This window comes from Nicotiana attenuata, unplaced genomic scaffold (genome assembly GCF_001879085.1).
Source record: "Nicotiana attenuata strain UT unplaced genomic scaffold, NIATTr2, whole genome shotgun sequence".
NCBI classification, from domain to species: domain Eukaryota; kingdom Viridiplantae; phylum Streptophyta; class Magnoliopsida; order Solanales; family Solanaceae; genus Nicotiana; species Nicotiana attenuata.
In genome coordinates, this window is record NW_017670263.1 from 1,518,738 (window position 1) to 1,545,711 (window position 26,974).

A 26,974-nucleotide genomic window follows, 5' to 3' on the forward strand; every position below is an offset into this window, starting at 1 on the left:
CTAGTAGCTTTGGTTAAAATCCTATATTTTTCTTTAAGGAACAAATTATTATTTTGAAATGAAATCTAGTAACTAAACGGATTAGGTCCCGAATACATAAGTTTTAAATCCTGGCTCCGCTTCTGTCTTTAACTTAACATACGTTGTTATTACTAAATCACAGTTAATTAATATATATTTTTCACTTTAATTTATAATTTAACTATAATAAATTATTATGGGTTAATGTAAATACTGAATGCGAATATATATGCCTTCCTCATATGTATAAACTACATGTTGGGCTTCACAAGTGGACCTTAGTTGGGTGCTAGTTACCTTACAATATAATGAAGTACAATACAATACGATACATTACGAAACGACATGTAACAACAATCCAAATAAGTTGTCAGGTAATCAAAATCATAGCAATCAGTGTCTTTTGAATAGGTCACCATAAAGACGATTCTTCAAAATCTAATACTGGAATAACCTTTAAAATCACCGGATTTGATTTTAAATGTACCGTTCATTCAACGCTGCTACAATCAGAAATATAATAATTTGATTTACTAAAAGATGGCTCTATTACCATGTTAAAAAACTTAACTAAATAGAAAATCCTTGTACCTATATATACCCGGCTTGTGACATATATCTCACACATTCCTCCATAGTCATCATCGTCTTCATTTTCATATTTTTCAGAGGTTTTGCTTCGTGGCGGAGTCAGGGGGCGGAAGTGGGTTCATCTGTATCTCCTTTTTTATTGTGAATCTTTTTGTTTCTTTGTATATTTAATTCTTTTGAATCTCCATGATAATTTGCAACAAGTCAACAAAGATATAATATAAAAAATAAAATAAAAACTAAATTTTTCAGTATTCCCCGCGCTTATAAAACCAAACCAAACCGTTACTCCTTAAACCCTCTATCCCTTTTCCTTGCCCACAACTTTCTGTTACATTTTTTTTGGTCTCAAAATTCATTAAAAAAAGAAAAAAAAAAGAAAAAAAAATTCTGAAATTCAAAAGCAAAAATCAAAGATGCTGACTCCAATGGTTTCTGAAATTCCAAGATTAGAAAACCAAAATGAAGAAAGCAAAACAGAGCAAAATACTCTGTTTTTGGCTATTTCTGAAACAAAATCCATAGCCACTATTGCACTTCCTATGATTTTCATAGGCTTACTTCTCTACTCTCGTTCAATGATCTCAATGCTATTTCTTGGTCGTTTAGGGGAACTTTCTTTAGCTGGTGGCTCGCTCGCGATCGGTTTTGCAAATATAACCGGTTATTCGATTCTTTCTGGTTTAGCCATGGGAATGGAACCAATTTGTGGACAAGCATTTGGTGCTAAAAGGTTCAAGATTCTTGGCCTTAGTTTACAAAGGACAATTCTTCTTCTTCTTTTGGTATCAATTCCAATTTCATTCATGTGGTGTAATATGAAAAATATCTTAATCTTTTGTGGCCAAGATCATGAAATAGCCACACAAGCACAGAGTTACATTATTTACTCTATTCCTGATCTTTTTGCTCTCTCGTTTTTACATCCGTTGAGGATTTATCTTCGTTCTCAATCGATTATAATGCCTCTAACGTATTGTGCTGCTCTCGCGATTCTTGTTCATATTCCAATCAACTATTTTCTTGTTATAGTCCTTAATCTTGGTATTAAGGGTGTTGCTTTAAGTGGGGTTTGGACAAATTTCAATCTTGTGGGGTCATTAATCGCGTACATTATAGTGTCAGGGGTACATAAGAAAACATGGAGCGCGATTTCTATAGAGTGTTTTAAAGGGTGGAAAACACTTTTAAATTTAGCCATTCCAAGTTGTATTAGTGTTTGTTTAGAATGGTGGTGGTATGAAATTATGATTTTATTATGTGGATTATTGTTAAACCCTAAAGCAAGTGTTGCATCAATGGGAATTTTGATTCAAACAACAAGTTTGATATACATTTTCCCTTCTTCTTTAAGTTTTGGTGTATCAACAAGAGTTGGAAATGAACTTGGTGCTAATAGGCCAAATCAAGCAAAAATAGCTGCAATTATTGGACTATGTTATAGTTTCATTTTTGGACTATTGGCATTGTCATTTGCTATATTAGTGAGGAATATTTGGGCAAGTATGTACACTCAAGATGAAGAAATTATCGCGTTAACGTCGATAATTTTGCCTATAATTGGACTTTGTGAGCTCGGAAATTGTCCACAAACAACAGGTTGTGGAGTATTAAGAGGAACAGCTAGACCTAAATTGGGTGCTAATATTAATCTTGGTTGTTTTTATCTTGTTGGAATGCCAGTAGCTATTTATTTAGGGTTTTTTCGGGGTTTCGATTTTGAGGGACTTTGGATTGGATTATTAGCAGCTCAAGCTTCATGTGCAGTGACAATGTTGTTGATTATTTTTGCAAGAACAAATTGGGAAGATCAAGCTAGAAGAGCAAAAGAGTTAACTGCAAATATACAAGGAGATTTTGGTCAAGAAAATGAAGAAGAGGAAGAAGAGAAGTTTATTATTGATGAAGAAACTGCAGAATGTTCATTTGATTATTATCAAAAGCTTGATGGAAGTATAATTGTTTGAATTGTATGATTTGATCAATTCTTGGATTATTGATTATTCTTTCATCTTTTTTTTAAAAAAAAATTATTTTATATATTGTTTATTGTTCTTTATATCTGTGTTGTTCGGACTCTTCAAGAATATCGCGGGATGTGTGGCAGATCATCTAACAGTAGTGCATTTTTGAAGAGTACAAGCAACATAGCTTGATATAGACACAGAGAGAAACAGGGAGAGTTAGTAGAAATTATTTTTTCCTTGTATTTTTGTGATATAATTAATGGTGGAAGCAGGCATATTTTGTGCTAAAATCTTGTGTTGTCTAATTTGATCAATTCTTGGATTTTTATTGATTATTCTTTCATCTTTTTTTAAACACATATTTTATATATTGGTTATTGTTCTTGATATCTGTGTTATTCAGACTCTTCAAGAAAGATGACGGGATGTGTGCGAAATCATCTAACAGTAGTGTATTTTTGGAGGATCTGACATGAGTGCGCCGACATTTTTAGAGAGTTCGAGCAACATAGCGTGACACAGACACACAGAGACAGCGAGAGTTAGTAGAGATTATTTTTTTTCCTTGTATTTTTGTGATATAATTAATTGTGGAAGCAGGCATGTTTTGTGCCAAACTATTGTGTTGTCTATATATTTTATAAGTTGATTAGCATGGTTTTAATGTTCCCTCCTTCTCAAACAGAAATCAAATGTTTGACTTCTGAAGTCAAATCTTTGTTTTTTTGTCCTTCTTTTGCTCTTTCAATTTTGGTCCCTTGACTTGTAATCCATACTCTAATTTCTAAAATCTAATATTTATTTTTAGTGTTGTTATGTGGATGTTGGGTATAAATCGTGATGACTTGTTTGTTTGGTGTTAAAAAAATATGTTTTATTATTTCGATTTAATCATCGGGTATCTTAACGTCATGAGCTCGACTAGTTCAGATTTGCAAAAGGTAGGCTGACTAAATGATATAAAGCTCTATCACCTAGAGGTTCTTTGTATCAAGTCTGAACCCGAGACCTCCGATTAAGGTTTTTCCGGTGGTAGCTTGGGCAGTCTGGTGCACTAAGACCCCGGCTATGCGCGGGGTCAAAGGAAGGGTCGAACCACAAGGATCTATTGTACGCAGCCTTACGCTGTATTTCTGCAAGTGGCTGTTTCTACGACTTGAACTCGTGACCTCCAAGGCTCTCCTTCCCGATGGTAGCATAATTTGTTATTATCATAGGAACAAGGTGGAGTTTCTTTTGTTTAAAAAATAATAATTTGTTTTGACTTTAGAAAAGTCAATTGTCTAGTTTAAGACTATATTAGAACAAGGTGGTAACCAATTAATCACAGTAGATTAAGTCATTACAATGACATATTAAGCTGATGGATTTTGAAGTTTATAAACAAAAAGACAGAATTTAAAAGTATAAAATATAGTTTCAATATTGAGATCTTTTTTTAGAATATGAGGCATGAGAATTGGAAAATTAGATAGATTATTCAATATTTGCAACTGCCAGCTACGTAACCAAGTAAACGACCGTATTGTTCTATTCTTTCAATTTTGTCTTCATTAAAAGTATGTTGTTTTTCTTCTTTTTGAATGGTCTAAGTTATGGCCTCATGTGCTCTAAGCTTATTTGGATTTTGGCATCTTTAGTTTACCTGAATTTGGCATTTTATACGACTCCCATAAATGGAAAGGATATGCTCCCTCACCTAACCAACACCACCACATATATATTGTAAAGAAATAAGAAATTAAAAAATTAAAAAAAATAAAAAGAGAAAACACCAGCAATGTATATATATATATATATATATATATATATATATATATATATAAAAATTATCATCACAATTTTAATAAAATATTAAATTTCAAAATAATTTCAAAAGTGCCATAAATTTAATAAATAAAAATTTAAAGGTAAAACTCATCAAATTTAAGTTCTAAATGCGCTTGCGCTCTCTCTCTCTCTATATATATATATATATTAGTCTTGTGCTATTTCCTCCAGTAATCTATTCTTGAAACTTGCCCTATCACAAGTGAACTTTTGTCCATTTTTCCTTTGCAAATGTTCCACTTGCGTAGTGTAGAAATAGGTGCAGTAACATAATAAGGAGAAGAAAATTGTTAATCAGGAAGTTATTGTACAGTTGTCATAGTTGTTAGAAATAGAGTAGGGCCCACTAGCTTGTTAGTGGACGTTAATTATATATGTGTACATATAGACAATGTACTGTAACATTGAAATATACAGAAACAGTTTTCCTTTCTCTTCTTCTTCTTCCTCAGCTCATGTAACCGCCATGACTAGAGCTCTTCTTCTCACGCATGCACTGTGTTCTAACATGGTATCAGAGCTCTAGCTCTGAATTACAGCTCGCAAATCGATCCAGATCTGTAAATCTACTCTCTCAAGTTTCTTCTCTTTTTTCTCCCCAAATCTGAAGCTTTAAGTCGTGGTCAACAATGGCGAACGACAATTCTGAGCAGGAAACACCTGCAGAAGTAACTCAAGTAACTAAAACTTCACAAGTCTCATCGGAGGATAAATTTGAAGAAGGAATCTCAGTTCCAATCACTCATCCTCTGTATTTGGCATCCACTGATACAAGTTGAATTTCTCTGATCTCTTTTCAATTAACAGGAACAGACAATTTCTCGCTGTGGTATAGATCTATGAAAATTGCTCTTCTAGGTCGAAATAAGCTCGGAATGGTTGACGGAAGGTGGAAGAAGGAAAAATTCCGAGAAAAATACCGGTACCAGTGGGAGAGATGCAATGCAATTGTCTTATCGTGGTTGATGAATGTTGTAGCACCGACATTGATCAGCGGAATTGCTTATGCTACCAATGCACACACTGTGTGGATGGATCTACAAGAGAGGATCGACAAGGTTAATGATACTAGATGCTATAATCTACACAAAGAAATTGCAACCCTAACTCAAGGTATCTCTTCTATATCTGTGTACTACTCTAAACTCAAAGATCTATGGGATGAAACTAAAGATCTAGTTCCTCATCCTGGTTGTGATTGCCCTAAAACTAAAAAATTCATTGAAGACCTGCACAAACAAAAACTATATCAATTCCTTATGGGATTGAATGATTCATAGTCACAAGCTCGTAGTCAGATTCTTATGATGAAACTTGTTCTCTCTGTGAATCAAGCCTATGCTACGTTAATGAGTGAGGAAAGTCAAAGAAATGTAGCAGGATCAACAGGAATTCTAGGTGCCGGACCTAATGTCACCAGTGGTCACTATGAATCTACAGCTCTTTACAGCTCCAAGTCTGATAATAGACCAAAACACAGGAAGAACTTCAATCTATACTGTGACTTTTGTAAACTAAAAGGTCATAGCAAGGAGACTTGCTACAAAATAGTTGGTTATCCGGCTGACTACAGATCTAAGAAGAAAGGGGGAGCTGGTGCTTACAATGCAGTAGCTGAATATGGATCAGCAGCTAGTAACTACAGCGCAGCACCACCTGACCTAAGTTCCTACACACAGTCTAGTGGACAACCAAGCCCTGGCCCTCAGATAACCACTATGCAGCCAAGGTCTGGTCAAACCTTGCAACACAACAGTCACACTATCAATATGGAGCTACAACCACAACATAGAGGAGGTGGTGCCTTTCCCTTTACCAAGGAACAATATGACTAGATTATGCAAATTCTGAACAGCAATACAGTCAGCCCTACCTCAACAAACATCAACAACTCTACACCTACATCACAGGCTCATGCAGCAGGTACAAGTGTTGCCTTACTAGCTTCCAATAGTCCACACGAATGGATCATTGACACAGGGGCAACTAATCACATGGTGTCTAATCTCAATTTATTAGATAAGACAACTGTAACTGCTCCTCCTAGTCCTAGAAAGGTTCTCTTGCCAAATGGAGATGTCACACAAGTAACTCATGTTGGAGATAGTCATATATCACACAACAACACACTAAAAGAAGTACTTTATGTGCCAAAGTTCAAGTATAACCTATTGCCAGTGTCAAAATTGACAAGGGACCTAAGGTGTTTTGCCTCTTTCTATCCTTTTTTGTGTGTTTCATGAGCTCTTCAATGGCAGGGTGAAGGAGATTGGTAGAGAAAGAGATGGACTGTACTTTCTTCAACAACATGGCAATAAGAGATTGACTGCTGTGTCCTTGGCAGCTGTTAACACACAAGCTGACTCCTCAGTTAGTTCCAGTGATATAGTTTTATGGCACAGGAGGCTTGGCCATGTGTCTATAATTACTTTGTAGAAACTATTCCCTGTTAAGCTAGCTAGTATTGCTAATGCCATTAATAATTGTTGTGTGTGTCCCTGTGCTAAACTAACCAGGACATCATTTCCTCACAGTAGTATTAAGAGTACTAGTGCATTTGACCTCATTCATGTAGATGTTTGGGGACCCTATAAAACTTCAACCTGTGATGGCTATAAATACTTTCTCACAGTAGTTGATGACTTCACTAGAATGACTTGGGTTTTCTTACTGAAATCGAAATCTGATGTGTGTGTTGTATTACCACAGTTCCTAGCTTTTGTTCACACTCAGTTCAATAAAACAGTCAAAGTGGTGAGATCTGACAATGGTTCTGAGTTTCTAAATTCAGTATGTAAGACAGTCTTCAATAAGCTTGGTATTCTTCATCAAACCACCTGTGCATACACTCCACAGCAGAATGGAGTGGCTGAGAGGAAGCACAGGCATCTCCTACAAATCACCAGAGCTCTGAGATTTCAAGCCCACATTCCTATCTAGTTTTTGGGTCATTGTTTCATCACTGCAGCCTATCTGATCAATAGACTACCATCTTCAGTGTTGAAAGGATGTTCACCTTATGAGCTGCTGTACAAGAGAAGGCCTCAGCTAGGTCACCTCAGAACTCTAGGCTGTTTGTGCTTTGCTAAGCAAGTGCAGGAGACAGACAAGCTTATGCCTAGGGCCAAACCTGCTGTTCTCATGGGGTTTTCAGACACTCAAAAAGGATATATTCTTTTGGATATCTCTACACATCAATTCTTTGTCAATAGGGATGTCGTCTTTCAGGAGGATGTATTTCCCTTCAAAGACTCTTCAAATGTGTCTCCTCCTGTCTTCTCTTCCATTCCCTCACCTCCTAGTTGTGAAGAGGTGTCCAGATATGCTTCTCCTTCCACTTCTTCTCCTCACATAAATCCTTTTAATTCTTCTCCTCACATACTTCCTTCTCCTTCTGATAGTTCTAAACCTTTGTCCATTGCCCCTGAGCCTTGTCCCCCTCTGAGGAGGTCTCTCAGACCAAAGCATCCCCCATTGTGGCTTAAGGACTTTGTCACTCCGCCCTCTGCCACCACTACACCATATTCCTTAGCCAACTATGTGTCTTATGACTCTCTATCTCCTTCTTATCAGTCCTTTATTGCAGCCTTCTCCTCCATTGTGGAACCATCTTCCTATGCTGAGGCTATTCAAGACTCTAGGTGGGTGGAGGCTATGAAATCAGAAATTGCTGCTTTGGGAGCTAATCACACTTGGGATGTTGTTTCACTTCCTCCAGGCAAGGTGCCTATTGGTTGCAAATGAATCTTCAAGGTGAAGTACAAGGCTACAGGAGAGGTTGAGAGGTTTAAAGCCAGATTGGTGGCCAAGGGGTTCAGCCAATAGGAAGGTATTGATTATCAGGAGACCTTCAGTCCAGTTGTGAGGATGGTCACAATTAGGACCATACTCTCTGTTGCAGCTTCTGAGATTTGGCATATCCACCAGATGGATGTGTACAATGCTTTCCTACAAGGAGACTTGCCTGATGAAATCTATATGACTCTCCCTCAGGGATTTCAGAGTCAGGGGGAGTGTAAGCCAGTGTGCAGACTCTTGAAATTCTTATATGGTCTCAAACAAGCACCCAGACAATGGAATGCAAAGTTATCAGAGGCATTGATCAGCTTTGGATTCACACAGAGTCAACATGACCACTCCTTGTTTGTACAAGGTACTGGCAGCTGCATTGTGGTTATATTACTCTATGTGGATGATATGCTCATCACAGGACCTGATTTGAGACTAGTAGAAGAAACCAAGACTACACTTCAGAAGACCTTTAAGATGAAGGACCTAGGGGAGCTGAAATACTTCCTTGGGATAGAGTTTGCTAGATCACCACAAGGTATTCTAATGCATCAAAGAAAATATGCATTAGAACTTGTATCAGAACTTGGGCTGGGAGCTGCAAAGCCTGCTGTTACTCCTCTTGAAGCAAATGTGAAACTCACTACTCCACAGTATGATGAACACACAGGCATAAACACCTTGGATGATGCAATTCTACCAGATGTAACTTGCTATCAAAGGCTACTGGGGAAGCTCCTATATTTGACAGTAACAAGACCAGACATTGCATTCAGTGTTCAAACTCTTAGCCAGTTTATGCAAAAGCCTAAGAAATCTCATATAGAGGTAGCACTCATGGTGGTCAAGTATGTCAAGAATCACCCTGGACAAGGAATACTTCTCTCTAGTCAGAAGAAAGATGTTATCTCAGCCTTCTATGATGCTGATTGGGAAGCATGTCCATTGACTAGAAAATCTGTGAATCGATTCTTTATAAAGTATGGGGATTCACTGATATCTTGGAAGTCAAAGAAGCAAAGCACTATTTCTAGAAGTTCTGCAGAGTCAGAATATAGAAGCATTGCAACAACAGTGGCTGAATTGGTATGGATATTTGGGCTACTCAAGGACATTGGAGTAGTATTTGAATTACCAGCCACTATCTTCACTGACAGTAAAGCAGCCATACAAATAGCTGCTAATCCTGTCTTCCATGAACGAACCAAACACATAGAGATTGATTGCCATTTCATAAGACAGAAGATTCAGCATGGACTAATCAAGAGAGAATATGTGGGAACCAAAGAACAATTGGTAGATGTGCTGACCAAAGGACTGCCTAGAGCTCAGCATGAATACTTAGTGTCCAAGCTAGGCTTACTGAATATTTTTATACCACCTAGCTTGAGGGGGAGTGTAGAAATAGGTGCAGTAACATAATAAGGAGGAAGAAAATTGTTAATCAAGAAGTTATTGTACAACTGTCATGGTTGTTAGAAATAGAGTAGGGCCCACTAGCTTGTTAGTGGACGTTAATTATATATGTGTACATATAGACAATGTGCTGTTACATTGAAATATACAGAAATAGTTTTCCTTTCTCTTCTTCTTCTTCCTCAGCTCATGTAACCGCCATGACTAGAGCTCTTCTTCTCACGCATGCACTGTGTTCTAATACGTAGAGGTTACGAATGCTTCTTTGACGGATCTAGAATTTTAAGTCAGTAGATCAAAGTATCACTACATATAATCATATATTGTATTAACCATTTACTCAAATTAATTTTCTTCCTATATCCGAATTCGCAATCGACTATACTTCGTGAATTTTCTAGCAAGTAGTAGTAAATGAAGTGGGTGCAAAAATTAGATCCACGGCACAATCGAACAAAACTAGAATTAGCTACGAACTTTGTCGCTATTCTATCACTCAATTGTTCGTAGCTAACAGAATTCTTAAATAATCTGTCGCTAAGTAGAATTAGCGACAAATTTTGCTGTTTAACTATAAAAATTTATCTGTCGCTAATACCTATTTTTCTTAGCAGCGCCCCTTAATATTTTGTCATTCTATTTTCTTTGAACAGAACTTTTTTGTTTGTAGTGAAGACTTGATTTGGTTTTCGTTCTCTTGAAATAGCACATATAATTGGTAGGATAATTTCTTTAAAAAACATTATCTTTAGATTTTGTGGAATTGTATTAATTATTAATTATAGTACAAGTGAATGAAAAATGCTCACGAAATCATAGCTAGCGTCATTGCTGATCAAAATTATCGTTCGTTGTCGTTATGTTTAGAAGTCGAAATAAGAAGTTTCAGCTTAAATATATTTTATTTTTCTAGAAAACAGAATAAATGTTTTTTCTTAAACATGGACTTATCCATTATCTTCAATCACGAATTAAGTGATGTGCACATCGTTATAATTGTTAAATAGAAATAATTGTATATTCGTTTTGTGATAGCGTAAAATGTTTGTAGGACATTAGATTTAAGAATGAGTAAAAGTAAAACCAAAGGATAGCTGTAACATTGTCCGCTCTAGGCCTAGGCCCTCACGGGTTTAAAATGCGTCACTAGGGTGTAAGGCTTGTTAACTTATATACCCAACATCCCTCTTATGTTTTGCCGATGTGGGACTCTGCCTAAAGTCAGGGGTGTTACATACACCACCTCGTATGGACTCAGCGTCCTCGCTTGTCCCGCCTAACCGGGATTTGCCTAAACTCAGTTGAACTCTGGCCCACCATCGGCATGGCTGACACAAGAGTGGCTCTGATACCATCTTTAACAGCCCAGCCCGCTAGTGATATTGTCCGCTCTGGGCCTAGGCCCTCACGGGTTTAAAACGCGTCACTAGGGTCTAAGGCTTGTTAACTTATATACCCAGCATCCCTCTTATGTTTTGCCGATGTGGGACTCTGCCTAAAGTCAGGGGTGTTACAATAGCTAAATAATTAAGTTGTTTTACTCAGCAATTAGTATTTATTTTAGTGTAATTTAACATGTATTAGCAGATTAGTTATCATTTTGTTCGGGTTACCAGATGATTAGCACATAATATTTTTCTTATAACTATATATATATTGTTGCTCCCAAACGCACACGCAAGTATACGTGGTCGACAAGTAATATAATGATAAGTTGAGTGTCGAACCCACAGAGACTTGTGTAAACTACTCACTAAATCACTAAAATTGTTATTCAATCTAGCTAAAAGCAAAGTCCAATAATATGATTATACTACACTACGATTCTAAATAATAACTAAATTATCAAGTAACGAAGTGATTGTTGTGTATTCAGTAGAGACAAGTATTCAAGGGTTGTGATCGATTCACCATTCGTATTGTGTTCTAATTAACTCTCCCCTTCATATAATTCACTCATGGTTGCTAATTAATCGATAAATGCTCTCATAGCCTTCTCCCGAAATACTACTCACCTATTCTCAATAGATTAACTCCTATATTCCTATGAAATCAATCTATTAAGAACGCATTAAGATTACCATATTTAATTAAGCACGGTGACTAGGTATATTCCTATCCTAACCACAAATCCGCTCCCCCTAAGGGTTAAGATCATGCTCTCTTCAATTCTTCTCTAATCTAAACACGGCTTTCCCAAGCATAGCATAGATAGTAAATAGAACCTAACTGCTGGCCAGACAATTAAGCAATTAAACACAGAATTGAAGAAACAACCATATATTGGTGGATTATAATCAAGGTCAAGCTAATATCAAACAACAATATTTATGGCTAAATCACAACCCCAGAACAATGGGTGTTTAGCTACTCATAATGTAATCAAACAATTGCATAATTGTTGAATTAATTGAAAATACTAGAAAAAGATGAAGAGAACTGATAATTCTCCGCTTCCTCACGATCCCGTGTGTGTTTTTACTCCAAAGTGGCGTCTCCCCCTTCAAAAATAGGTTTAGTCTTGCTTTTATACGTGTTGGGTAGGTCTAGGGCCGAAATAACCTTGTCCCGGGCGAAATAGGACACATTTCACGTCACCGGCGCCCAGCCCGGCGCCAGGCGCCCTCCACGGCGCCCCATTATTTGTGCACACTGTTTTCGGCGCCACAGGTGGCGCCAGGCGCTGCCTGTGGCGCCCAACTGGCCCTTTTTCCCGGTTTCGTTCGTTTTGGCTCAAATCTTGTGCGTTTTGCCCCGTTTCGTTTGGAATTTTGAAAAACGTAAAACATGAAAGTTGTAGCCCTTTGAGTTAGCTTTCCAACCATATATTGTGGAGACCAAATGGAATTGTGAGCAAAAAGTTATATCCATTTTACTAGATAGTGCGCAATATGCCTACTCGATTCTTCGTTCGCTCTAACTATCATCCGTTGACCCCCAAACACGATTCCGGCTTAATTCCCTGAGCTTTTACTCAGGCTTCAAAGCTCCAAATCACTTGAATTTATTCCATAACATCTATATAGCTCGGAATCACTCCTACAAGGCATAAAACACACAGTTAGTGCAAGACACTAGCGATTAAAGCTCAAACTCAATCAAAGTGCAGTAAATTTGAGTGTAATAATCGACTAAAATACGTAATTATATATATATATATATATATATATATATATATATATATATATATATATATATATATATGATTTGCGTAAATATATCTTTACACTGTCAATTGCGTAAAACGTATTAACGTAAACTCTTCTTTTAAAGTCAAACTTATATGCATATTTACATTGGTAATACAAAAAAAAAATTATGCTATCCATGTAATTAACTTGTAATAATATAGTAGTTACTAATTTTATCAAGTTATCAATTAAAGCTTGTCATAAAGTTTGCTTATACAGTCAAACATCTCTATAACAGCCTCGTTTATTCCGAAATTTTTTGGTTGCTATAGTGAAGTGATGTTATAAAGGACATAAATTATAACATAATATAATATTCGGTTCCGAAAAAAACTCGGCTTTTATAGTGAATAACTATTATATAAGGATGCGGTTATAGAGAGGTCGGACTGTAGTTATTTTATACATGACTTGATTGTGTACGTATTAATGCGTAGAACTTAAACTATACAGGAAACACAAATGCTTCATGTGTACTAAAGACTAGGGGCGGAGCCACAATACATGTTACGGGTTTGGTCGAATCCAGTAACTTTGGTCAAGCTCCTATATTTATCTTAAGGAATCCACTGAATATGTATAAATTCTTAATTTAAAATTCAGTAACTTAAAAGAATTAGAATTTCGAACCCTGTAACTTTAAATTCTAGCTTCGCCTCTGCTAAAGACAAAGTTGATCATCGCATAACCACAATATACATGCTGTGCAAAAACAATAATAATAACAATAACCTAGCAAAATCCCACGGGTGAGGAGTCTGGGAGGGTAGTGTATACGCAGAGCTTATCCCAACCCCAATGGATTAGAGAGGTTGTTTCCGATAAACCCTCGGCTCAAAATATACATGTTGTGCAACAACAACACAATATACATGCTGTGCAAACATGTAAATTTATGGCAGCCATGTTGCACGTTGTTCTTTTTTTATGTATTTTTTGCATGAAATTGGATATATGTGGCTACCTTAATAAGTGTGGAAAAATACGATACTTCATAGAAATCTTTGTCAAAGTTGATGTGCGTGTATAATCCTAATTATAATGGTGCGCATTAATGTTAATGACTTGTAATCTTGATCTATTAATGGATTACCTTAATTTGTTGACCAGAAGAAAATATATACTTCATTTTCAAAAGTCATAACTTTGTGCTCTAACATATATCTTTGATGTCTTGTTATTTGACAGCTTCAGTATAACTTTTTTAAATGTGGATACAGTTAAACATCTCTATAATCTGTTATAGCGAAGTACTGTTATAGAGAACAATACAATATAATATAAAAATTGATTCCATAAAAAAACCTTGACTTTTATAATGAATGGCGGTTATATAGCGATATTGTTATAGAGAGGTCTAATTGTACTTGTTTTAAACTAAATAGAGAAATGGCTTATAAGGAAATTATAATTGGAGATGGTCCAAGATTTGAAGTTTATAAGTTAAGATATACTGCTCCTCTCTTTGAAAGAAGGGGCGCTTCCGGTTTGAAACAATTTTGTCGATCTATAATAACAATCGGATTTGCGATCGAATAATAGATTTTTTAAATTAATATATATATATACAAGGTCTAAGTAAAAGTTTTAGATTCATGTGAACCCGTAACTAACCCTCTAAATCCACTCCTAATATCAAAATGATATAGAACATTGACCATATATTGATGAATTGATGCAATATTATTTGATAAATGCAATCTTGAAAAACCAGAAAATGGCTAGGAGGCAGAAAAAGGCATGTTGAATGCTTTCTTTTTGGTCAAATAATAAAACAATACCTATCTGTAAGTCAAAGTATTTTCATAAACATTAAAAACTAAGAATATTCCATCGATTTATTAATGAAGTTGGTACAGTTACACAAGCATGATTTGAAGCCGCACCACTAAAGGTAATGGTGGAGTGGTAAGTACTTCGTTCTTAATCGAAAGATTGAGTTCGAGTCCTAAGAATGGAGTCGTCTTTGGTATAGAATATTTTACTCCCAAAGCGTGAACCTCCTCGGTGTGAGTCTGAATTAGTTGGACTTGGACCCCAAAACAAATAATCGACGTTCGATGAAAAACAAAAACAAAAAAAAACAAAAAAAAGAGAATGATGCCGCAATTTTTTAAGCGAATATGTCTAGAGGAGAGGAGAATGTGCAAAACACAAAATTGGTCGGTCGGCCAAAAATAATTATATTCGCTAACTAAAAAATATATAAAATATGTTCATTGTATGTATATAATACACACTTATATATAAAATAGATATTTTATCGGCTATCATTTTTTAGAACGTTTGCCGAGGAGAATGTGAATATGTGATGGTTGGTTGTTCTACCGTTCTAATTAAAATTTAAATACAAAATAGGTACCTCTATTATCATAAAACATGCTCCCTACCTAACTACAAGGAAAACCTTATTTTTATTTTTATTTTCCTTTACTGTCTAGATAAATAATTAAATATTAGAGATGATACAAAGTTTATATTTCTAGACACTAGTTGGCATAGAGAGGCTACAATATAATAAGACTCTTCCTTAAATAAGAGGCTCACACCTGTTCTTTTGATAGCGAATCAAAAGTTTAATAACCTCGTTTTATTAAAAGTAATTTTAACCTTATAAAGTCTCTTATGCTTTATTGTAACAGCTAAAACTAATGAATATATGAGACGATGACGACGACAACAACAACGATCCTGTAAAATCCCACAAAGCGGGGTCTGGAGAGAGTAGTGTGTACGCAGACCTTACCCCTACCTCGATGGGACAGAGAGGTTGTTTCCGATAGACCCTCGGCTCAGGAAGACGGAAAAATTATGATATATTATTCCACCGGTAGATATATTATATGAGAGCCACATAATATATAAAACTATTCCACCAGTAGATATATTATACAAAAAGAAGTTACCATCCTCCAAGTCCATAATAAAAGGTCTCGAGTTCGACCCTGAGATTGGGCTCGACTTTGATAGCGAACACTTTAGTCCTAAAGTGGAACTTCTCGGAACGAATCCGGACTAGTATGGAAATATGCACTTCTAGCAAAAGTGTATAATATCTAGAAAACAAATGGTATATCTGTTTTTGACAAAACAAAATGATTCCAAAGGGGAATTAAGAAAATCACGTTCAGGCTATAAGAGGACTAGTATGAATCTTATACTCAGTGGCGAATTCAACTACAATACAAAACCCCATATATATGCGCAAAAAGCAAGCATAGATAGGGTTAGATAAATATATCAGAACTAACTTTCTCTACAACTATGACTCAACTATCAACGGTGAAAATAGCACGGGTTAGCCAATTTTCGGACTGGTAATTGAAAAATAGCCAGCGTTTGCAAAATCATCAAAAAATAGCCACTATTTTGCTGCAATACGGAAAGTTCCAACATAATATACTGAAAATTGGTGCACCTGTGAACTTACAGTATATTATGATGGAACTCCAATACACAGAAAGTTCCACCATAATATACTGGAGATTAGAGCACGTGTGTATGAACTTCCAGCATATTATGCTGGACCAGTACATTATACTGGAACTGGAAGTCCAATATATTATACCGGAACTCCAGTATATTATGCTGGAATATTTTCTGGAGTTTGAACAGTGTTTTCGTTCAGATTTATATTTACATGAAAAGTGACTAAATTTCGATTACTTTTAAAACTGTGGCTATTTTTCAATTACCAATTATAAATCTAGCTATTTATGCAAGGTAGATGCAAAAGCAAAACTTCTCAATAACTTCTTTTTGCCCAGATGCTATTAGAAATTACACAGTTGGCTACATGATTTTTGGTAGCCAGTAAATTTGAAGGAAAAAATGTTAAAGGTCCTATTGTGCTCAAACAAATTGCTTTACCAGCAACTAGAAGAGATGTTTTACAGACTCATAAAACAAATAGAAGAAGCAAAGCTCTAATTTTTCTCTGAAAAAATCTAAGCAACCATCTCGAGAAGCACGATCAAACTCACTCTTCTTTCTTAGCTTTAGATCTCGCAGGTTTTGCTGGCTTAATCACTTTACCGAGCAGGATTAGTACAATCGGTATAATGGTTCCGATATAGTACACACTTCCATAAGAAGTGAGCGTTTCATGCAGACTTAATACCTGTAACACGCGAGCAAGAAAACCTATGTCAGATTATATCAATGATATTAGCCTCGAGCAAAGTATGTTCCGAGAAATACACTACTAACCATGAAGCCAACAGCGGAGTAGTTTAGAACCAACAGGGTGTACGCAAAGTTCATCAATGTTAGTATCTTCTCAAACAGAGTACCTTTTGTAGCTTGCTGCCATCGGTAAATGACTGCGGATAGACAAGATTTTATTACAAGATAAGTAAAATTTGTGTGATTTAGCTAGGATTGCCAGATGAATACCTCTTGATCCAGCAATCATCAAAGCGGACTGAACAAAGAATATAATGTACCCTGGATATAGTCCCTGTGACGTCACACAATGAGTTGTTTTCATTAGTTTGACTATCATGGTACTACAACAAGTAATGCATAATAAGCAGGGGTTTGAATGGAAGATGGAGCGGAAAGCACAGTATCTTATTCCAAATACAAGCCAGACAATCACATCTGTAAATTCACAACAAAGATAATTGTAGTGTTTATTATTAAGCATCAAGTATGAGAGAAATAGGAAGCACAGCTTACTTGTCGGTTTCCTAAGGTTAGATGCCATTAAACTAGTTCTGAGAAGTGCAAAAGCAACTCTTTCGGACTTGTTTGATAAAAAATATTCTGATGTGTTTAGACAGTAAAGAAGTTCGGACGAGGATATATTGCATGTTGAGATCAATGGTTTTTCAATGTAATATAGCTGAAATGACAGGGTCAGTATGAAGATGTTTGATACAGGCAATAGAGTCATGGTTATTGACATGTAGCGACAAGGATACCTTGTATCTAAGAGGGTGGATCGTAATGACCCATATTCTATGTCAATTGTTTTTCTTATTGTAGTCACAACACTTGGTGGAGAAACAGTAAGGGGAGAAAAATAAAATGTCCCCTCATACTTTGCAAAATCACCAAAACTTTTCAAAATGATATAAAAGATGATTTAGTTTAAAATACAACAACATACCTAGTAAAATTACACTAGTGGGGTCTGGGGCGAGTGGAGTGTACGCAGACCTTACCTCTACCCCGGAAGGGTAGAGATGATTTAGTTTAAAATAATGTGCAAAAAGTAACACCATCTTGGTAAAACATTTAATGAATACATTTTTTATATCAAAAAGAAAACGATGACCGAAAAGAGGACCTCAAAGTATACTATTTGGTGTGGCACCCAACTTGAAGTTCAAAATAATGCAGATAATGTCCATGAAGTTTGAGGAATACCATAAAGTAAGGGGAATTGTATTTGAAGTTCATATTGTCTTTAAGAAAGATGCTACGGTCAAATTAATTTCTTTTCCAAGTCTTTTTGCATTTACGTCAATAGGAATATTTGGAACAATCTATCTCTTAATGTTCTAGTATGCGTCTAGGTACCCTTTAATTCTTTTTCAATTTTCTGTAATTTGGTTGAAGCTTGAACAGCAGAGAATAGAACACAAAGCAGTCACCCAAAGTGTGGTCGACAAGTAACTAATAAACAGCCTCAATAATGAAGCTGTAATATCTGATATTAAAACTTGGCAGCTAAACATTACAGATATGAACCGGAAGTTGTGAAGAGATTTGATCTCTGCTGATCCTTTGCAAGTGTTTCCCATAAAAGCTTATTTTTCCTTTTCTTTTTTTTTTTTTTTTTGACAAAGCTTATTTTTCCTTGTGTGTTTGAAGCAGACTTGAAATAAGAAATTTTCAAAAGTATCTAAGGAAACTCTCCCCCTAATTTCCTCTCTTCGCTTCCTTTTTCAGTCCTATCTTAGTCCTGTTATTCTCTGCTTATCTCCTCACAGTTTCTTCACTTCCGCACATACATCCAGCCCCTAAAACAATCTTAAAACCCATTTTTTCCTTTTCATATCAGCCTCCTGAGTGTCTTAAGTTTTTCCACAGAAGATTTTCAAAAGTTAATCTTATTTCTTTCTGGTGCTAGAGTTAAAGATCCGGCATTCATAGGAAGATTGCGGACTGCACTGTTTAGTACATATTATGTTGCTGCCCCAGAAATTTGAAAAGTCATAATACGCATTAAATTAAATTCCCCTACGCACCATCAGACACTGGATGAGCACATGAGTAACACATTAAACATTGTCCATGAGCCACTTTTCAGTGACACAGGCAGTCAAGCTTAGGATGATCGCAAACAAAGGAGTAAAGATTGAACTTTACCATGGTAAAATGTCAAGCAAAAATCAGTTCAGAAGACAAAAGTTAAAACGGCTGAACTGGAAAAACTATGTAAAGATCATTTCTCCAATATTGCCACACCACATATCGACAAAATCGACCACCAATGCATCAGTTCATGTTTAGTCAAATATAGATCATGTAAATATGTCCCTACAAGTATTCACCATTTAAGAAGTTATTAAATGAACTTGCATAACAATGGTGCTAAAAGATCCACTTACATGCCATACAGCACTGACAGTCTGTGTAGCCAGCAACTGGAAGAAACCAGGCTTCCTTCCCTTCTGTACGAGCCTCTCATATACATCTGCACAATAAAAATATAAAAAGGCATAATAGATTAAGTCATATAGGAAAGGCACACCAAGTTCCTGTCTGTATCAGAAAGTCAAAGTTCACTGATAAATGATAGGGCAAAGAAATCTAGAAACCTCAAACCCCATTTTTCTAAGAACCACCGTTAAGCTTCAAAGGATAATTGGTCAAGCAGATGAAATAAAGCTAGTACACCCTCAATAGTCAATACTGACTTTTATGTGAACTTAAAGTAGCAATGAGCATTGGTTCCTTACACTCTATTATTCTGCTAAGAGCTTAAGTAAATATGCCTGCAACATTATACGCCACTAAATAGGCTGATATTGGTTTCTCTTTTGAGTGTTTTCATTATGATTAGCTGTCATACACACAAACAGAAAATCCTCTACTACGTAACTATAAAATTTGCACATATTCAACTTGATAGCTTGTCAACAAATACACTGCCTTTAGTTGACCAAATATTACATTCTTACCTGCAGAAAAAATGGTTATGCTAGAAGTTATAAGCCGACATGTTAAATGACTAGAAGAAAAGTTACTTACAGTGTCGCAGCCAGGTGCTGACTTGAATGTTCCATACAAGAGGTAACTGAACTGAACTTTTTGCCAACTCAACACCCAATACGTCAACATTTTTTGCACGGTCCCATCGTGGTTTCGGTGGAGAAGAGTCTGTCCAACCACTGAACCCCAAGCCAGAAATAATGATAGAGGCTTCTGAGATTGACCAGATAAAATAATATTTCCACCGCGCAGTAAATCCCGCCATATATTGGTAACTCAACCGTTTCAAGAAACCCCATTCTTGGTATAGTGGGTCAGAGAACCTGGTAAGCGGGTAAAGAGGCACCAAGTAGAGGTACAACCCCATACAAAAAGCAGATTGAAGAAGAGCCCTCAAAGTTGCCCCAAAAGGTGATGGATGTCCTTTCTCAGTAGATTTCCAGATCTGAAAAGGAGGAAGGACGTGGATGTAGTCATTAGTTGTAATGAAATTCAAAGTGCAGAACTCAATATAATTATGATATTAACGTACGCCTTTTCTCTCCGTCCAGTCAAGGTAATCCTTCATTTCATACACTGGACCAGCAAAATGACTTCCACAACACAGACAGTAACCAAAGTACTCAAGTACAGATGGCAACTTGAGCAAACGATTTTTCTTCTGAGCCTCACGCAAATCCTCCTCCTTCAACAATCCATCTTGGTAATTGATAACACATGAAATTATTTTTAGTGTTACCACCATTAAAGCTCCTAAAAGAGAACAAAAATCATTTCTGGATTAGCTATATCTAGTAATACGATAACTAAACTCTGAAACTGAAAATAGTATTTTTTACAAGTCTGTAGAGTACCCATAAAGGCATATAAAAGCACTACTGCCAGCATACCATCTAGAAATTCAAGATGATTCAGATCTTATAATAAGGAGTGCTCCTCGATCCTTATCAAATAATAATAATAATGGGTGCTCCTTGCATGATCACAATTTTTTCACTGAATCTGCACTAAATCAGTCTGATGCAAGCCCTAAAATGTCTTTTGTTTTATCATCTAGACACTAAATGACAAACACTGATGAGTTTGCTTAATCACTACATTCAAGCGTGGAATCTGACATAAATCCTGACCTACCAGAAGAAGAATCATCTGCGCAAATAATTACACTCAATAGACGTGATGCTTGAGATTAAGACAGGACAAAGATCAAAGAAGCATTTACCTGTTGCATCAATACCTCCTTCCTTCCACGCATCCCCACTCATGTAGTAAACATGGCTGCACAAATATAGTTGTAGCTAAGTATTAGAAAAAGTGCTACTTTTATCTTATGCAAACCACGATCTATGACAAAGTACTACCTTTATTTATTATTTTGATACAAATGATTACCAAATATACCTGCACATTACATAAGGAAGCACAGAATACATTGTATTATAAAATGACGACATGTGAACACATAGCGAAATGAATAAAAGCATCACCAAAAACCAGTGTCAGTAGCATGACAAAATACTACTTTTGTTTACTATTTGGGACAAATTATCACCAAATATACATGTTACAAAAGGAAGCACACAATACATTGTCTTTAAAATGACAAGATGCCAAAACATAGAAAAATGAATAACCGGTGTCATTAACAAGATGCGAACATTATCCCACTTTAACCTAGTACAAGAATATTATTTAATTGCGTAAAATTCTATGTTAAAATGTCAATACAAAATATTCCTAATGTAAATGAAATCCACAAGTAAATTTCTCCTTTCCTTTTAACTCGATTATATTAAAAACCTAAATTACCTGAAATTAACATGAACCAACTCATTCACGAAAGCTCGACATCCAGATGCAAAGGAACTCACAATAACAACACAATGTTAAGAAGATAGACCCATTAGACAAATATACTAAAGGAACTAGAAAAAGAAGGAGATGGGTGCAAAACCTAACACCTTAATTGAAACAAAATCACTGAAATTTGACACACATGCAACTAAAGATCACAGTTACTACTCCTATACTTTCAAAGTTCAGCAACCAATTTGCTTAGTCCCACATTGGTATAGGGAATGGGTTATGGTCTTATGCAATCCCACCCTCATGAGCTAACTTTTGGGGTGGAGTTAGGCCCAACACCATTTCTTCACACAATTACGCAAATCGAACGGAGAAATTAGTAAGACTTGACACATGCAACTAAAGTTTGTAGCTTTATAGACTTCTACTCCTATAGTTTCAAAGCTCATCATCCAATTAAGCAAATTGCATGGGGTGAGCTCATAAAAAATAGAGCAGCCCGGTGCACTAAGCTCCAGCTATGTGGGGGCTTTGGGGAAGGGCCAAGCCACATTGGGTTTTATGTATGCAGTCTTACGTTGTATTTCTGCAAGAGGCTATTTTTCGTGGCTTGAACCCGTCTTGCTAGCAGAAACTTTTACCACCAAGGCTCCCCTTCTAGAGGGTGAATTCCATATAGGAAATGAAAACAAAAGGCACGACAGCAATGCTCAATCCCAAACTAATGGAGTCGGTTATATGAATCCTCAATATCCATACTACTCCATCATACCATTTTCATTCTACTACCTGATAATTTATCTTAATCTTACTCTTCAGTAGTAGAGCTTTTCTACATTTCTAATGACAACCAAATAAGAGTAAGCCTTAATTCCAACTAGTTAGTATTTCCAATATAAATCTTTTGTTTTTATACTGTTCCATTCATGTTAACTCTACATAAACTCCTAAAAATGAAGACTTTTTGAAATAGAAACAAAAGGAGGATTTGATATTAACCAGAATATCACATTAGCCAAATTAAGAGAGAGAGAGAGAGAGAGAGAGAGCAAGAGAGAGAGAGAAATACCATCCAATAAGGTAACCAAAAGCAATGAAGAAAGTGATGATCCCACAATAACTCCTCGATACAACCATAGAACCGTAACCCAAAACCATAGGCACCAAAAAATGAAGATTCGAAGAGAATCCAAACGACAAGTAGGACAAAAAACCGCCCATCACGGCGGCGTATAGGTGTTTTCCGGTGGCGTAAGGAACAAAACGGCGGAGGAAGCTCACCGGAATGGTGGCGATAAAACAGAGTAGAAATCGAAGCACAGGTACCGATACTCCGATCGCCGTCGCCATTGATTCCATCTCCGGCAGCTCCATTTTGGACAAAACAAAAAATAAAAATGGGTCCTTTTTATTTTAATTTAAGTATAAATTCCTATAAGATTGGGAGAAATTCAAAAATAGCCAGATTTAGCACTAATCGTTGAAAAATAGTTAAGTTTCAAAAGTCATCGAAATTTAGCCACTTTAAATTTGAGCGAAAACACTGTTCAAAATTCGGAAAAATACGCCCGCAAATTTTACGGGAGTTCCAGCATAAGTATGCTTGAAGTCCCGTAAATTTTACGGGAGTTCCAGGATAACTATGCTGGAACTCCCGCAAATTTTACGGGAGTTCCAGCACGTATAATTGTCCAGTATAATATACTGGAGTTTGGAGCACTGGTGCTCCAATCTCCCGCAAATTTTACAGGAGTTAGCAAAGTATACCGGTCCAGCATAATATGCTGGAGTTCGTACACAAATATACCAGAACTCCCGTATATTATACTGGAGCGGTCCCTGTTGCAGCAAAATAGTGGCTATTTTTCATTGACTTGATAAACGCTGACTATTTTTCATTGACCAATGTGAAAATTGGCTATACCATGATATTTTAACGATTCTTTGCTTATACATGAGGGTATTTAAGGAGGAAGAAAGTTCGAAATATTTAATTTAAGTAGTATGGTTTTTTGGGAATTGTTTACGACTATATTAATGTATTAATTGGAAAGTTAGCACCAACTCGCTTTTCGAGATTAGTTTGACTAGTCCTTAAAATTAATTTAAGTAATATAAAATTAAAATTTAAATATTTAAAAACTACATAAAAATATTATGATTTGTATAATAAATTATTAATCAAAGTTTATATAATTCGGCTCTCGACAAATAAAATGTGATATGTATTTTACAGAATAGTATGACAAAGGAAAAACAAGGTTGGAAACTTTAAATAAGAATAAAGATGAATTTGGATTGAGACATAATATTACTGGTACATAAGTTTACATTTGTCTAATATTTTTTAAGAGTCTTTTCATATTATTTTCAACCGGTATATATATCAAATAAATCTACCAAGATTTGAACAAATAAAAATATATCTCCTCATAGATTTTATCTCTGTTGAAATTTGAACTGTGATCTCTAAAACTTGCACCAAGAAGTTTATTTAATCTTGTTAATATAATGTATGTTAATAGAAAAATATAAAAAACTTTTACTGCTAGAAACTTAATTTATTAAATATTGGGATAAAATATGTCTAAATTATGTGAAATGGATAATGAAAATTAATATAAAAGACGTTATGAAGGGCAGTCTTGGCGTAACTAGCAAAGTAGTTGCCACGTGACCAGAAGGTCACGGGTTCAAGCCGTGAAAATAGCTTCTTGCAGAAATGCAGAGTAAGGCTGCGTACAATAAATCCTTGTGGTCCGGCCCTTCCTCGAATCCCGCACATTGCGAGAGCTTAGTGCATCGCGTTGCTTCTAATATAAGAGATGTCAATTAACTTAGAACTAGGCGTATTATTTTTATTATTGTTATTGTTATTATAAATTACAAAGTAAACCAAAAGAACAAGAGATAAAATAATTGGGAGAGATTGAAGTGAAGAAAAGACAAAAAGGAAATTTGTGAAAGGATTTTGTGGATTGAGAGTTGCATAGAGAAACATGGCAAGAATATTCGTGTGGTTTCAAGTTGAAGTTGTTTGACATTGGATAGGATTTTGGATTTTGTATTGGTCGAATGGACACACCTATGTGCTTTTTCTAAGTTTCTTCTTCTGATTAATTTTAATCTTTTCTGAAGTAAGATGGGGCCAAGAAAGAAAGACTTTGAATTTGAATTTTACATCTAAGTAGTGACGAGATGCATAAGTCATCGATTGAGGGTCAAACTCAACCTTAAAATCTAACTTACTGTATATGATTAAAATCAGGTGTTCCCGATTTTGTAGGTTCGAGCGGTCGCGTCGAGAACAAGTTCAAAATAAACCGGGCTCAAGCCTGATGGCAGAATACAGGACTCGATGATCGAAGTGCTCGATGAACACCGGGGCCGAATATGACCAACCTCGAGATAATACCGTTTTGATTTTATAACAGAAAGAGTGAGATTCCCGCGGTGGCCTTAAGATCACGGCGTAAATTCCGGAACGGATTTGTATTAGGCGGTTAGACAGCTGTATAAAAAGATTCCCTACTGTAATTAGAAATGTACCTTATTTAGGATTCCCCCACTATATAAAGGGGATCCCAATCATTTGTAACACACGAATCATTGAGAAGAGAATATACATATTTCACTTTCTTGCTTACTGTTCATCTGACTTGCCTTATTATTTTATTGTTCTTATCCACCTACCTCGAGGTTGCCACTGTTCGAGGTCGAGGTCTGCTTATACGTCGGTTTTGACTTACCTTACTCTTTAATTTATACATTAGATTCCTTGTTTATTAATTAGTATTGGTTTAAATCACATATCTTTAAAACCACAATACAAGTTTAATTGTTACTCGGATTTTAGGCTAAATAGTGTGGCGCCCACTGTGGCGCTAAGGATGATAGTGATTGTTTCAGTACTAATTCTGATAACACATGTTATTTCCACACTTGTTCTTGTCAAGAATTTTTGTTCTCAGGTTGAATCCTGTCAAACTCGCAAAATGCACCCGTACATGGCGATGATGGTCTTGGACTTCACGGGAAAAATGATAATGTAGTTGCTCCAGGAGCCGGTGTGGCACCAATTAAACCCGGGGAAGTGCCGATTGCAGAACCAGTCGGTGTTAGTTCGCACATCGCTTTGAATGCGAACTTAGGCGCAGACCCCAGAGGAAGTGTATGCAGGGAAGTCTGATCTACGGGCCAAGGAACATAGGGTGTAGGAGATGGGGGAGCTAGTCTCCAGGTAATATTCGAAATGCTACAAGCTCAACAGGTTGTTATCGCTCAGCTTCAAAGTCAACATAAAACTCCGAGTGTGGCCGAACCAGAAATGACTCGTCGTATTGAGCCGGTGCCAAAAAGGATGAACGGTAATGGATCGGGGACTGATCTTGCAATTATAAAGATGCTCGAGGATCTCACCAAGAGAATCGAGTCGGAGAGAAAAATCGAAGATAACGACAAGAAAGTGGAAACATACAACTCCCGTGTTGATCAAATACCGGGAGCACCCCCGATTTTAAAAGGTTTGGATGCTAAGAAGTCCGTGCAAAAGCCATTTCCTCGGAGTGCGGCCCCAAAGCCCATTCCTAAGAAATTCCGTATGCCGGGTATACCTAAGTACAACGGGACGAGCGATCCTAATGAACATATCACTTCGTATACATGCGGGATTAAAGGAAACGACTTAAATGATGATGAGATCGAGTCGGTTTTGTTGAACAAATTTGGGGAAACTCTATCAAAGGGAGCAAGGATTTGGCATCACAACTTGCCACCGAATTCCATCGACTCATTGCTATGTTAGCGGACGCCTTCGTGAAGGCGCACGCCGAGGCCATAAAGGTCGCAACAAGGAAATCGGACGTTTTTAAGATAAGACAGAGAGGTGATGAAATGCTAAGGGAGTTCGTATCCTGATTTCAAATGGAGCGAATGGAATTACCACCGGTCACAGATGATTGGGCCGTTCATGTCACGACCCAAACCGATGGGCCGCGACGGGCACCCGGTACCTTACTCAATCGAGTACTAACGTAACGTATCTTTCTTATTATATTATCATATACACGTGACATACGGGCCTAATAGGCCAACATAATTATTTATAAATCAAGACATAGGCCGACAAGGCCGTACAATCTTTCACGTACACGACATATGTCTACAAGCCTCTAAGAGTACATAAATGTCATAAAGGTC

At 36.4% G+C, this 26,974-nt stretch overlaps 3 protein-coding genes across 3 annotated transcripts; 2 read left to right on the forward strand and 1 right to left on the reverse strand.

The window, feature by feature from the left end:
- The first annotated feature begins 912 nt into the window (after positions 1-912).
- Positions 913-2,642, forward strand: LOC109236900 (protein DETOXIFICATION 49-like). Its single transcript, XM_019403140.1, has one exon. It carries the CDS (start codon positions 1,029-1,031, stop codon positions 2,577-2,579), a length of 1,551 nt encoding a protein of 516 aa, XP_019258685.1. The 5' UTR covers positions 913-1,028; the 3' UTR covers positions 2,580-2,642.
- A 3,605-nt stretch (positions 2,643-6,247) lies between these two features.
- LOC109236895 lies at positions 6,248-8,153 on the forward strand. The gene is made up of 4 exons (XM_019403136.1): positions 6,248-6,570; positions 6,668-6,779; positions 7,119-7,294; positions 7,394-8,153. The coding sequence occupies exons 1-4, from the start codon at positions 6,248-6,250 to the stop codon at positions 8,151-8,153; spliced, it is 1,371 nt and encodes a 456-aa protein (XP_019258681.1).
- Positions 8,154-16,531: 8,378 nt separating this feature from the next.
- On the reverse strand, positions 16,532-23,212 carry LOC109236901 (lysophospholipid acyltransferase 1-like). Its single transcript, XM_019403141.1, has 8 exons — positions 22,845-23,212; positions 21,192-21,247; positions 20,502-20,722; positions 20,009-20,414; positions 19,366-19,451; positions 17,201-17,264; positions 17,015-17,127; positions 16,532-16,925 (listed from the first exon to the last, which is right to left on the reverse strand). Exons 1-8 carry the CDS (start codon positions 23,147-23,149, stop codon positions 16,785-16,787), a joined length of 1,392 nt encoding a protein of 463 aa, XP_019258686.1. The 5' UTR covers positions 23,150-23,212; the 3' UTR covers positions 16,532-16,784.
- Between the last annotated feature and the right edge of the window lie 3,762 nt (positions 23,213-26,974).